The following is a 13,885-nucleotide window of genomic DNA, read 5'->3' as shown; positions in this document are numbered from 1 at the left end:
TCCCAAAATTCACGCAAGAGGTAATTTTGATAGAAAACACAGGTTTATAATTAGAAATTGTAAATTTTTTATTGATTCATAAAGCATACAGTATAGGGTTATGTATGGAATAGCATATCGGGCAAATGGATTCTCATGTCGCGATAGCGAGCACCATTCACTGTTATTGCCTGACCGGCCGCATTAAAGGGCGCCGGCATTAGGAAGGTTGAGAAGCGCTGTAACTAGAAAAGAGGACCAGGGTGATTATTTCCATCCAATGTGACCAGAGCCATGACAGAGAGAAGCACAGGCTGGCACTGGGCCCCAGGGGAGAGGACCTGGCACAGGCCGGAAAAGGGAATTAGAGAGGCTCTCCTAGAGCACATACCCGTGACCAGCATCGAACCTGGGACCCTTGAGTCCACAGGCCGACTCTGTCCACTGAGCCAAACCACTCAGGGCTCTTCTCCTCTCTTCTTTTTCCCTAGAAGAAGGAAAGGAGAAAGGCAGAGGGTTTTGAATCCGTACCAAAAGGAGGGAAAAAGAACTCTACATGGACACAGAGCAGTCCAAGTAAGACCCCAGAGGCTTGAAATAGTGTACAACTTGGGGAATTAGGATGTGTTCCAACCATAAAGTGAAAGAAAGGATGGAAGGAGAAGAGGTTGGAGAAAGGGGGGGTCTCAGGCTGTCCGCACATGGACGTCATTACAAAGCCTCTCTCTCCCACACTCCCTCCTCACTCTCTTTCTCCCTTTCGCCAGGTCATCTATTTGCTTTAAGATAACCCCTCCATTGAAAATTGAAAACAATTCAGGCCTTAGTCAGGATTTTCACCTTTATCCTGAGAACAATAGGAAACCATTTGGCAGACTTAATGAAATGAGTGGTCAGAGCAGGTTTTCTTTTTAAGTTGATTCTCGTTGCTGCATTGAGAATGGTCTGAGAAGGAATGGACAAGAAAGGTTGGGACAGAGCAGTCAGGTGGTGATGGGTAAGAGAGATCATGGCGAACTGAAGTGGTGGGAGCAATAAGATAGAAGCAGTATTGGACAGGTGTGGAAATATTTCCAAGGTAGAATTGATAGGTCTTGCTGATGGGTTGAATGATCTTTTCCCCTCTCTGCATCTACCCCCTTAGGCATTTAACTTTGAAGTGTCCTCTGCCTCTGTCTCTGGACTTGACCAAGTGCCTGGCTTTGGGTAATAGAATGAAGCAGAAGTGCAAGTGTGGTGCTTCTAAGTCTACCACTTGAGAGGCCTTGCTCTTTCCTGTGCTTCTGTCATCTCCATGAGGACATTCCTGAGGTAGCTACTGGCATGGAACAGATACGGGGCAGAGACTTGAAGGGCCCAGTCAGCCCAGTTGAGACTCGTCTAGATCCGTGGTTGGCAAACTCATTAGTCAACAGAGCCAAATATCAACAGCACAACGATTAAAATTTCTTTTGAGAGCCAAATTTTTTAAACTTAAATATATAGGTAGGTACATTGTTATTAACTTAATTAGGGTACTCCTAAGGCTTAGGAAGAGCCACACCCAAGGGGCCAAAGGGCCACATGTGGCTTGCGAGCCGCAGTTTGCCGACCCGGACCAGGAGGAGGACCCTGGGAACTTGGAATAAAGCTGGAGATGCGCTCTTTCCCGGGTCTGTGGTTTCCAAGCACCAACGGAGACTTCGTTTAGAGGCTCAGAGCGACAGTAGGACTTCCTGTTACCTAAGAAAGAGCAGGAAAGTTCAGGGACCTGCCTGACTTCACCCGGTGGAGGGGACAAACCGCCCTTCACAAGCCAGTACAGGCTTTAGAAAGATGCCTTTGATTTTACTTATGCCGGTGACATGTGTATGTCAACGGCAGATTGGCTGGTGGTTTGGCAGGTGGCTTTCTTGGGTGTGAACACTGGAGGCAAGTAGGTGGACACTGCTTGGAGGCAGATGAGGTCCGATTGCAGTGGTTCTCAAAGTGAGGTTCCAGAGTCCGTGGGGTCACTGAGGTGGCTTCAGGGGCTGTGCACAGGCATTCTGCTAAGATTTTGGCTTTTCTACTCTAAATCTTTCATGACAGTTTTGCAGAAGTGACTTGTGTGTGATTGAAACAGGGAATGCAAAACAGACGTGAGGATCCAGTTGCCTGCTATTTAGCCAGACGTTAAAGACATTGGTAAAATTGTAAAACAGTACTTCTCTTTTTTTCTTTTGGGAAAATGCGGTTATTTTTATGAAAATTATCATTTATGGAACATGTAATGAGTTTATTATTGGTAGTTTATTTTTAAAAATATTTTTTATTGATTTCAGAGAGGAAGGGAGAGGGAGCGAGAGACAGATCCATGATGAGAGAGAATCATTGATTGGCTGCCTCCTGCACACCCCCACTGAGGATCAAGCCTGCGACCCAGGCATGTGCCCTTGACTGGAATCGAACCGAAGAGCCTTCAGTCTGCAGGCGGCCGATGCTCTATCCACTGAGCCAAACTGGCGAGGGCTAGTATTGGTATTTAAGTAAACATTATTTTTAAATGCCAATGTGACCTTAGTTCTATCATGGCAAACACTGACAGGTATAACTTACATAAACAAAAGCTCTTCGGGCTCCCCACTAATTTTCTTGACCCCAAAGACCAAGACTGTTGAGAACTGCTGTGCTATGAAATCTGGTAGCAGGTACCCCACAGGAGCGACTGCGCCTCTGGGAACAGATGGAGGAACACCATGTGCACAAAAGTTCTCTCTTCCTTTTAAAAGTAAACGCACACGTGGAAACCAGCTATTCTGATCATCCCTGGGCTCAGATCTGCCTCCCAATGCACCAGAGGCAAACCACGCAGCATGTTCAGTACAGAGGGTGGGGGCAACGGGCCCCTTGGAAGCAGGGGGCCAGGTAGAGGGAACTGGCTCTCGGGGACGGTGGGAGAATTACGGCTGGAGATGTCTCGAGCCACAGACACACACCCACAAGGTACTCTTTTTTTCCAACCCTCACCTGAGGATATTGTTCCATTGATTTATAGGGAGAACAGAAGAGAGAGGGAAAGACAGAGAAACACTGATGTGAGAGAACCACATCGATCGGCTGCCTCCTGCATGTCCCACACTAAGGACCGAGTCCAAACCCAGGCATATCTCCTGACCGGAACTGAACCGTGACCTCCTGGTTCAGAGGCTGACGCTCAGCCACTGAGCCACGCCGGCCGGGCAGCTCAGGGTGTTCTTGATACTAAACCTCCAGGCCTGGCTTGGCCTTCCTGCCAATCCCTGCCTTTCACAGTATGGATGCTACACACACTGTCTTCTATTGCACCGTCCATGTGACATGCACCAAGTCAGCCGGACACCTCAGCCGACAGCCAGCTCCCCAGCGCAGTGTCGCAGGGGCTCCCGAGGGATCGTCACACCTCCGCCTGGGCTCCTGCTGCCCCCGGTGGCTGTCCCCCACGTGCTGCGTTCGGCTGTTGTCATCTGCCCACGCTGACAGCTCCCTGGAGCAGGGATGACACCTCTGGTGCCAGGGTCACTCGCCCAGCACCGGGCCTGGCCCAAAGCAGGCACTCAGCACACCTCGGCTGAATGGCTCTCCGCTCAGCCCCTTCTAGAAGGTGCTGACCAGGGTCCAGAGTTTTTCCATGACTCTCTAAGGGCCTCAGTCACCTGGGCGTCAGCCACTGGCCTCCTCGCTCTTCCTCACAAGTGTCAGGAATGCTGCCCGGGGTCTCAGCACTGGCTGCTCCTTCAGCCTGGAGATGCTTCTTCAGCATAGTTCGTTGGCTCCTCTCACTGCATTCAGGCATCTGCTCCAACAACACCCTCTTCCAGAGGCCTCCCCTGACCTAAAGCACGTCTTCCTACGCACCTCTACCTGTGCCCTCACCTGCCTCACTTTCTTTTCATAGCACTCGTTACCACCTGACTCCCGGGGGGTCCCCTCCACCCCCCGGCCATTGGGGAATCAAAGACTCGTCTGTGCTTGGGTAGGGGTTCCATGAAGCCATTTACCGCCAGCTCTTTCATTTGCAGTGAGAAGAATTTAGGTTAAACAGAGAGGGTGCATCTGCTCTCCCAGGTGGCACAGCAATGAGCACACTGGGAGGTCTCGGTCTGACTTCCCAGTACATTGAGTTGATCAATAATGTCTCATTCATCCGTGTTCTTAGGGTGGGGCATTGAATACAAATCAATCCATTCATTCAACAAATACTTATTGAGCAACTACCATGCCTCAGACACTCCCCCCGCCCCCCGCCCACCACTGCTTTTCAGACAGAGTAGAAAAAAGGGAGGTTGACTACCGAACAAGCCCCAACTGGGGCCAGGGATCAAACCTGCAACCCAGGTACATGCCCTTGACCAGGAATCGAACCAGTGACCTTTCAGTGCTCTAACCATTTAGCACGCTGGCCAGGGCTGTACCAGACACTTTTTTTTTCTTTTGTTTCTATTTTTTCTGTACCACTTTTTATTTTATTTTTATTTTTTTCTTTATTTTTTTTCTTTTCTTACCAGACACTTTTTAAAGTGCTGGGCATACAAACTGGCACAGTCTCTGCCCTCTTGTGCTCATTGCAAAGATAAGGAGCAAGTGCTTATATAACTGTTGGGAGAAGCCATCTGCCACGGGCCCTGAGCATCCCTCAGCCTGCCAGAAAAGCAAGACCCTGACGCTCTTTGCTCAGGCCATTTCTCAGGCTGTGTTTGCAGCCGGCAATCTTGAGGAACGAGGTAACATCTCCCCGGGGGAAAGAACAGGCCTCCCACTCACTATAAAAGCAGCGAACCTCAGATCCTGTAAAGCCACCCACAGGTGCCCGGGCATCCGTGACGGGTCCCTGGTGGGGGCTGCAGGACATGGGGAACGCACACAAACACAAAGCCGTGGCTGCTGCTTTCACCGAGTAATAAAGCCCTTTGTCTCTCACCGAGGAGCCGCGTGGCTCCTGCCAGCATCCTCGAAATGGTAAGGCTGTTACCAAACAGTAGTGAACAGCTTATTAGTTGTAAGTACGGTAAAATCCCAGAGGCTGCACGGTTTTTGATGATGTATTAAGTGGGGATTAGAGCTATTGAGAAAATAGAGCAGAAAAAGGTAGATAGGGAGTCTGGAGGGGCTTGCTTGCCATTTTGTTTATTTAGTTATAATTGATTTAAGAGAGAGAGAAAGGAAGAGAGAGTGAGCGAGTGAGAAATGTATTGTTCCCCTTATGCAGGCATTCATTGGTTGACTCTTGTATGTGCCCTGACCAGGGGTCGAACCCACAACCTTGGCTGATTCAGAAGATGCTCTAACCAACTCGGCTGCCCGGCCAGGGCGTGGGACTTGCTATTAGAGAGAGGAGAGGTAATTAAGAAAGACCCCTCTGACAAGGTGACACTGCAGCGGAAACATGACTAAGTGAGGAAACAAGCAAGGTGACTCCTTGAGAGAAGAGCGTTTCAGCCAGAGGGGACCACAGCGGCAAAGGTCCTGCGGTAGGAGGGTACCCTGAATATCTGACAAGCAGCCTAGTGGCCCCGGTGGCTGGAGGGGATGCCAGACGGAGGGGAGCCGAGGATGAGGTCAGGGAGAGGAGCAGGAGAGGAGGTCGGGGGCCAGAGCACGCAGAGCCTCAACGCCATGGGAAGTACTGTGAGATGGGAAGTACTGGTGGGTTCTGATCAGAGATGCGATGCGGCCCATTCTGATCTCTGCGGTAAAAGCATGACTCCGATTGCTGTGTGAGGAACAGCCTGGAGCCCTGGGGACCAGGCTGCAAACGGGGAGCCAGCGAGAAGGCTGTGAGAAGTCCCAGTAGGCGATGGCAGTGGCTTGTCCTGGTGGTGGTGGAGGCAGAAGGCGAGGCGGTGAGACGTGGTCACCTTCTGGGTCCATTTTAAGATCAGAACCCGCGGGCTTGCTTAGGGACCGGTTGTGGGTTGAGCCCAGAATGACCCCAAGGTTTTGTTTTGAGCAGCTGCGAGGCTGGTGAATGAGCATAAATGAACGACTGAATCACTGCACACCTTTCTCCGAGGCGTGAAACAGAAGGCCTGCCCCATAGACTGCACCTTCGGAGTGGGGGCCGGGGCTGGAACACCCTCAGAAAAGGAGGCAGCGGTTCCTTTAAAGGGCTCGGCGACGGGAAACCCCGCCCACGGGGGGGTCACGTGCCCCTCGGGAAGCACTAGGGCGGGGCCACAGCGGGGTTTGAAAGGAAGGCGCGCACGACCTGAGCGGCGGTTCGGCCAGCGACTGGGATGTCGGTGTTGCGGCCGCAGGACCAGCTGCCAGGCCTGAACGCGGCCACCATCTTGGTAGGCGCCCGCAGCCGCGCTTCCCCGGCGGGGCTCCCCTCCCGGGCTGTGCTCCCGCTGCCCCGCTCTCGGCGCTCCTCAGGGGGCGGGCGCGCGCTGTTCCGGAAGAGGCGGTGGGCGGGACAGCCACATTCTGACCCAATCGGAACAGCCGCTCTCTGAGGCGGAAGGACGCCCCCACCAATAGGTGCGCGGCGGGCTTTCTTCCCGGTTTCTGATTGGTTTCTGGCCCGGAGGCCGAGTTCCGAGCCGGGCAGGAACTTGCTGTGTCTGAGTCTGAGACTGGCCTCCCGGAGCGGCCCGGCGGTCAGCGGGAGGGTCCGGGAGGTAGCGAGTGCTGAGCGGGAAGGACCGGGGAGGGTGTAGACCACAGGCGCTCAACCTGTGCCGGGTGGAGTCTTCTCTCGGTAAACGGCGCCCTGAGCGCAGGAGCCAGAATCCTGGGGGTCGTGGCCGCCTTCGGTCGGTGCCCGGATCCCCATGTTCTGCAGAGGGACAGCGGCCGCCTTCTCTCTCTGGGCAGCTGGTGGGCAAGGAGGATGCTCTTCTGCAGCCGCTGGCCGACTCGATGCTCAAGGAGGACTGCGCCTCCACGCTGCGGGTGTAAGTAGCCGAGGCTGGGGGGTCCGATCGCTAGGCTGGGGCCTGAACTCGGGCTCGGGCGGGAGGGCGGGCGCAGGTGGAGCCGGTGGGCCAGCCCCTTCACCATCCCTAACTGCGCGGTCAGCCTCGCCGACCCCGCCGGCCTCTGGTAGAGCCGGTCGAAGGTATCCTCTGACACTTGTCACCGTAAGACATTTCCTTGTCACTGTTCGTTTCCTTGTTTCCAGTCGACCAGGCCCTGGACCCCCAGGCCAGTCCCTTGAGGGCAGGGACTGACTTTCTGCACTGGTGACTCCTAGTGTCCTGAGCAGTGTAGATGTGCCCTCCCAATCTGGAGAAAAAGTGACCAAGGAAGTATGCCTTGTTTTCCTTCTTCTCACTGATGGGAAGTAGAAACAGCTGCTGAGGGAGTCAAGCGACTAGGTCTGGGGGTGTCGTTTGCCCTGATGGGAAGGTAAGCTCCAGGTCCATCTGAAGGGGAATGACCCAGATCGGAAGGCATTTCCTCCATGGGAACTGGAAATGGCCCTTGCCAGGCAGAACAAACCTGCCACTGCACTTTAATGATCTCTGATGCGGGAACATAATCTTTTTCTTCTAAATATCTGTGCTTTACCCATCTTGCCAGTCTCTCGGGCCCCAGAACGTCAAACACAACCAACAATCCCAAAGCCATAGCTTAGAAATAGGAAAGGATTTTTAAGAAGAATTCATTTCATTGGCATCAGGGTAAATGGAGAATGTGGACAACATTGCCTGCATTGAGCGAGGTGGAAAGGAGTGTCATGGAGCCCTGGCCGGTTTGGCTCAGTGGATAGAGCGTCCGCCTGCAGACTGAAGGGTCCCGGGTTCGATTCCGGTCAAGGGCACATGCCAGGGTTGTAGGCTCCATCCCCAGTGGGGGGCCAGCAGGAGGCAGCCAATCAATGATTCTCTCTCATTATTGATGTTTCTCTCCCTCTCCTTTCCTCTCTGAAATCAATCAATATATATATATATATATTTTTTTTTTTTTTTTCCTCCCCGAGTCCCCGCTCCCCCAATAAAAATATATTTTAAAAAAAAGAAGAAGTGTCATGGAAACCCTTGCCAAAAAAGGGTAAGGATTCACCTGACATGCAGAAATCTGATGAAGAACCCACTCTGGGAAAAGAAGAAAGCTTTTTTTGAGTATTTTGTGGATTGGGAAGTTTAATAAGAACCTGAGTTTTTAAGAGTCATTCAAAGACCAAATAATAAAACAACAGAATGAGAGGAAAAGGGAGGTTGCTGAGCTAAGGGCAAAAAAGATCCAAAAATAATGCCATACGGGATCTAACAAATAGGAACAGCAACGATCAGAATAGGTGCAGTTGAGCACTTTATTGCCTACAAAGAGGAAAGGTTTGAGAAAACCACAGCAAAAGTGTTCGAAGATGTAATGGAAGAAAACTCTGAAATGAGCGAAGAGTTTAATTTTTCCATTAAAAAGGGAATATAATACAAAAGAATTTTTAAAAAGGGAAGATATATCTTATTCCAGGAAAAACAGACACAGCATTTGTGTCAAGTTAAATTGTTGAACTTAAAGGGTAAATGATTCTTCAGACTTTTCGCAGGAAAGGCAATCACCCTTGTGATCATCCGCTCATTCCGTTGCCAGATATTTCCAGCTTCTGCATTTGGAGCCTATGGCAGGTTTTGGAATTGCACTTTTTGACCTTTTGTGGCTGTGTGGAGCCATGTGACTAGTTCTGGCCAATGAGTTAAGAGCAGAAAAATGATCGTCTCTTTACTGGTGAGCTATTTAGTTGACAGTGAGACCCTCCTCAGAAGGCTTTGTCTCTTCCATGGCGACCAGCAGGGTTCCAGAGTGGCCGCTTCGTCAGCCTAGGTCCAAGGTTATAGCTAGAGCAAAATGTAAACATATATACTAATAGCTCTCATGTCTCATAATGGAGACTCAAGCCAATATAGATAAAATTGAAACATAGTCTCAAATGATAACAAGTTATTAATTTTTTTCTTAATTCAGTTCTTTCAGGAAACAACCTTTGTGATTAAAAAATAACTTATTGCCCTAACTGGTTTGGCTCAGTGGATAGAGCGTCAGCCTGCGGACTCAAGGGTCCCAGGTTCGATTCCGGTCAAGGGCATGTACCTTGGCTGCGGGCACATCCCCAGTAGGGGGCGTGCAGGAGGTATTTAAAAAATAAAAAAAAACTTATCTAAGTTCATGTATTTTTTTCAGTTCTGCTTTAGTTATTTTGCTTTCATTAAATGCAAATTAAATTAATACTATTATCCTATTTTTAGATTATATCTATTCTAGTGTCTGAATGTGTATAGTATGTTGTGTACATGTTTAGAAAATGCTCTAAAGTTAACTAGTGGTAATTTCTAGGTAACTGGACTTTGTGGTGTTTTTGTTTGTTTTTTAAATATATTTTTATTGATTTCAGAGAGGAAAGGAGAGGGAGAGAGAGAGAAATATCAATGATGAGAGAGAATCATCAATTGGCTGCCTCCTACATGCTCCCTACTGAGGGTCAAGCCCGCAACCCAGGTGTGTGCCCTGACCAAAAATTGAATTGTGACTTCCTGGTTCAGGTGACCACGCTCAGGTGACCACTGAGCCAGACCAGCTGGGCAGCCCTTTTTGATGTTTCCTGAATTATAAGGTAGGCGATGGGAGGAGCTGGGTAATAGGAATACATGGAAATGGGCAGAAATCGAGGGTTCCAGAAAAACCTTCAGGTGGGTATCTGACCACCAGGGACCAAGTTCAGGAGAACGATGAGGTGATTTATGCAAGGTCACACAGCTGGTCATTTGCAGAACTGAGATTTGAACCCGCTTCTGTCACACTCGAAAGTTCAGTCCCAGCCCCTAATCTTCACAGTTCAGCACCCGCCTCGGAGCCTGGCCTCCCTCCCAGCGTGTAGTGTAGCTTGCTGGCCCCATGCCATCTTCTACCCAAAGCTCCTTCTTACCGAGGCGGCTACTACACAGAACTCCTTTCTGCCAGAGGAGTCGGAAGAAAGTCATCTGGGTGGGACCAGCCCCGCCCCGCCCTGCCCCTCTGCTCGCCAGCGGAGTCTTGCCCAGGAGGGCCTCAGGTGAAGAGGTGACTGCATGTGATGGTCACGGGAATGTGGGCGCAGGGATCTTTAGTCCTGCAGTTTCTTGTTTTCCAGCCACTTGGCACATTCCCTCCCTCTGCCCTCCGATGTGAATCGCCCCCGAATTGACCTGATTGTGTTCGTGGTCAACCTTCACAGCAAATACAGGTAAGAGCCAGACGATGGGGCTGTCGGGGCTCAGGTGGCCCTCCCTGGCTTAGGGACAGTGACGTCACTTACGATGGGAAGGAGAGGAGGCAGGGAGAGGCTGCCTGGGGTTAACCTAGACCAGTGATGGCGAACCTATGACACGCGTGTCAGAGGTGACACGCGAACTCATTTTTTTGGTTGATTTTTCTTTGTTAAGTGGCATTTAAATATATAAAATAAATATCAAAAATATAAATCTTTGTTTTACTATGGTTGCAAAGATCAAAAAATGTCTATATGCGACACGGCACCAGAGTTAAGTTAGGGTTTTTCAAAATGCTGACACGCCGAGCTCAAAAGGTTCGCCATCACTGGCCTAGATGGTGAGGAGGGGGAGCCATGGCCAGTGCAAGATGTTTGAAAGACACTGATAAATCCTAGCAGTGTCACCTGTCATTTAGCTAATGCGCTCTGAGGTCTACTCTGGCCCTGCCAGCGGGCACAGAGATGAAGGAAATGGACCCTGACCTCAGGGTGCTCCTAGCCATTGCAGGAGGCGGCGGGGCTTTCGGACACTTGTGAGAGCCCACACAGACCTGTGACGCTCAGGACTTAGTCAGGGTAGGCTTTCTGGTGGCGGTGACACCTGATAGATGGGACGGCCTTAGCCAGGTAAAGATGGGAGTGAGCACCGTGTTCAGGTGAAGAGTTCATGTAGAACCAATAGTGTGTTTAGAAGAAAGACTTTTAAGGCCTGTGCGAGGTCAGAGCCCAGTCTGGTGTGGGGCATGGCAGTGGCAGCAGGAGTGGCGCGGCCTGGCCCCCCTGTGGAGCGCAGAGGAAGGTCTGTCCTCTCCCTCCTGGGGGACAGCAGACTGAGGCGTAATTAAAAGTAGTTTGAAACAATGAAAGGACAAAGTGTTCCAATACTCGGGGCAGAGTCCTGTCCCCCCTCAGGCTCTGGCCGCTCTGGGATGGGATGAGGGGCGGAGCGGGGGGTGGGGGGGCGAGGAGGGCACGGCCTTCTCTGTTGTAAGGTTTGTTTTCTCGCCCGGGCCTGGCCGCCCAGCCTGCAGAACGTGGAGGAGTCCCTGCGCCACGTGGACGCCACCTTCTTCCTGGGGAAGGTGGGCTTCCTGGTCACCGGCGGTAAGTGTGCCCTCGCCGGCCAGGGGCAGTGTGCCGTGCACCTCCCTGCTGGCGCCGGGCTGATGGGAAGGACCGGCCTCGGCATCCGACCTGCTGTCGGTCCTTCTAAGAGCACATCTGAGCAGGTCACTCATCGCTTGGCGTTGCCGAGTGGTTTTAGAGTAAAACCCAAACCCCTGTCAAGGCGCCGCGTGTCCGGCAGCATGGCCTCTGCCTTCCCGCCGCCTCGCCTCCCGGCACCCTCCGCTCTGGCTCACCGGCGGCTCTGAGCAAGTCCTGCTGTCCCCGCGCTGTGACTAACGGCGGGACAGTGTCCGCGAGCCTCCACTGAGCACCCACCGCCCGACGCCGCTCTGAGCGCGTTTCTGTGTCACTGATCGTCACAAGCAGCCCTTCGAGGCGGGTGTCCTCTCGCCTTTGTAGCTGAGGAGACTGGTCAGAGGTGACGCAGCCTGCCCAGGGCCCCACAGCTAGAGAGTGGTGCAGCTGAGATTCAGACCTCGATACTCATACTCCTGAGCCAGGCCGCTTCTCAGAGACGCTTCTTGTCTGTCTCGCTAACGCCCCTTTCGCGTCCTGGGGAAGACCTTCCCGACCAGCCTGCAGTCCGGGCCCTGAGGGCCCCCATCCCGCATGGATGTGAGCCCCTTTTGGGGAGGGCCTGGCACAGCTTGTTTTCAAAGGCATTGGCAGCCCTGGCCAGTGTGGCTCAGCTGGTTGCGTCATCCCCTGCACCAGGTTCCATTCCTGGTCGGGGCACACGCCCAGGTTGTGGGCTTGATCCCCAGTGGGGGGTGTGCAGGAGGCAGCCAATGGATGTTTCGCTTTCACATCAATGTTTCTCTTTCTCTCTCCCTGTTCCTTCCCCCTCTCTAAAAAACTCAATTAAAAAAATTTTTTTAATGAAAATAAAAAGCATTGGTGAATAAATGAGTGCCAGGTCACTCATGTATCGATTCACCGAGTCTCTATAGTGACTCGGTGGGGCTGTTACCATCCTCACTTTATAGATGAGGAAACCATGTTTCAGAGCCCTTTCCGCCTGCCCTGCTAACTTGATGATCTCGTCAGCCCAGTGGAGAAGGTGGCAGGATTGTCACTCCTGACCAGTCAGGGACGGGCCCAGGGACGGGGCAGTGGGCTGCTTTGCCCAGGCCTCCTCAGTGGCCGCCGGCAGGTGGCGCTCACAGCTAGCACTCTGGGCTTCTTTGCAGCCGGGCGGGACAGCCACTGCAGCGTCCACCGGAACAGCGTGCTGAAGCTGGCCCGAGCCTACCGGAGCCCCCTGCTCTTCTGTGACCTGGAGGTGAGGCCTGGTCCCGGCGCAGGGAACGGGCAGTCAGCACTCAAGGGGCTGCTTGGATGATCCCCGAATATCGGGGATCAGGGGTTCTTCTGGAGCCCGTGGACCCCCTCTGATCTGAGAGTAAAACTCAGGGGATCTGTGGACTTGGGCAAGAAAAAATTACGTATTTTACTTTACTAACCTCTACGTGAAATTGAGCATCATGGGGGTAGGCAAGAGCCGTCGTGAGTTTTAGCAGAATCTGTGACTGTTGCCAAAAGAAATGGCAGGAGCCTGTGGGTGCTAACCTTGTGGTGGGTGGTGCCGTTCTGTGTGTGGCCAGTAGATGGCAGGCCACGCCAGCCCTGGGCTACCCTGCGCTTGAGAACTGAGAGGTCTGCGGCCTGCTGGCTGTTTCCAGCCGCAGACCGCTGAGAACACAGACCTGGCTTCCCTCGGAGGGAGCCCCAGTGCGGACAGTCTGCACCCCTCCTACCCGTGTGGGCTTTCGGGGCACACGCCTCTGCAAAATCAAGTTTGGGCTTTGCCGTAGTTTGAGGCCTTTGCGTGGCAAGAATTATCGCCCCATTTTACACATGAGGAAACCCACTCAGCGAGGCGTGGGCTGCGCCCAGTGAAATGATATTCTAGCCCTGCCCAGAGGGCCCGGTGCTGGTCCCTGAGAGCACAGATGCGTCAGGCATTGGCCCTCCTCTCAGAATGGAGTGAGCTGGACCGACACGTTGTACATGCACAGGGAAGGGCTCGTCGTCTCTGGGGTCCCCGGAGGGTGCTGGAGGGACTCGGAAGCTGAGATGGTGGAAGCTGCTTGGAGAGGTGTGCTGTGGACAGGGTCATGGCCGTGGACAGGTGCACTGAGCTGTCCCCACATCTCCGACCCAGCCCCTTCAGGCAGCCTGTGTGGCCGCTCTGACCCTGCTCTCCGCTCGCCCCGCAGGTGGAAGGCTTTCGAGTCACCATGGCGCAGCGCCTGGTCCGCATGCTGCAGATCTGTGCTGGCCACGTGCCCGGCGTCTCGGCCCTGAACCTGCTGTCCCTGATGAGGAGCTCAGAGAACCCCTGCCTGGAGGACCTGTGAGGGCCTGGGCCAGGGGTCGCTTCCCCACAGGACCCTAACTCTGTGCGCCCGCAGGAGGGCTGGGGGGAGCCCCACGGGCGGAGCAGCCACGCCCACGCCCTCTCCAGCGGAGCCTGTCTCTTCCCCTCGGACGCGGTCCATTTCCACTCGAGACTTCATTTGAACAAAGAGTCTGTGACCAAAAACAGCGAGAAATTCATTGGTCTCACCCACCGCTTTGATTTTGCAG

At 52.9% G+C, this 13,885-nt stretch overlaps 1 protein-coding gene across 10 annotated transcripts; it reads left to right on the top strand.

The window, feature by feature from the left end:
• Nucleotides 1–6,134: 6,134 nt before the first annotated feature.
• On the top strand, nt 6,135–13,841 carry CENPM (centromere protein M). Of its 10 annotated transcripts, none has more exons than XM_036300508.1 (6): nt 6,135–6,269; nt 6,793–6,872; nt 10,049–10,141; nt 11,193–11,272; nt 12,487–12,578; nt 13,516–13,841. In XM_036300508.1, the coding sequence occupies exons 1-6, from the start codon at nt 6,213–6,215 to the stop codon at nt 13,654–13,656; spliced, it is 543 nt and encodes a 180-aa protein (XP_036156401.1). In that variant the 5' UTR covers nt 6,135–6,212; the 3' UTR covers nt 13,657–13,841. The 10 variants fall into 10 exon arrangements, with proteins under 10 accessions (XP_036156401.1, XP_036156400.1, XP_036156402.1 ...); XM_036300507.1 differs by having other exon boundaries at nt 10,034–10,141; XM_036300509.1 differs by lacking the exon at nt 6,135–6,269 and adding an exon at nt 6,445–6,676 and having other exon boundaries at nt 10,034–10,141.
• Nucleotides 13,842–13,885: the final 44 nt, after the last annotated feature.

This window comes from Myotis myotis, unplaced genomic scaffold (genome assembly GCF_014108235.1).
Source record: "Myotis myotis isolate mMyoMyo1 unplaced genomic scaffold, mMyoMyo1.p scaffold_m19_p_3, whole genome shotgun sequence".
NCBI lineage: Eukaryota > Metazoa > Chordata > Mammalia > Chiroptera > Vespertilionidae > Myotis > Myotis myotis.
This window is presented reverse-complemented; position numbering and strand designations above follow the sequence as displayed.

Bases quoted from the DNA above. Each gene is read 5' to 3' on its own strand.
- CENPM (XM_036300507.1), top strand. From the start codon at position 6,213: ATGTCGGTGTTGCGGCCGCAGGACCAGCTGCCAGGCCTGAACGCGGCC. The intron at 6,270-6,792 runs GTAGGCGCCCGC...CTCTCTGGGCAG, and splicing joins TGAACGCGGCCACCATCTTG to CTGGTGGGCAAGGAGGATGC. The intron at 11,273-12,486 runs GTAAGTGTGCCC...GCTTCTTTGCAG, and splicing joins GGGCTTCCTGGTCACCGGCG to CCGGGCGGGACAGCCACTGC.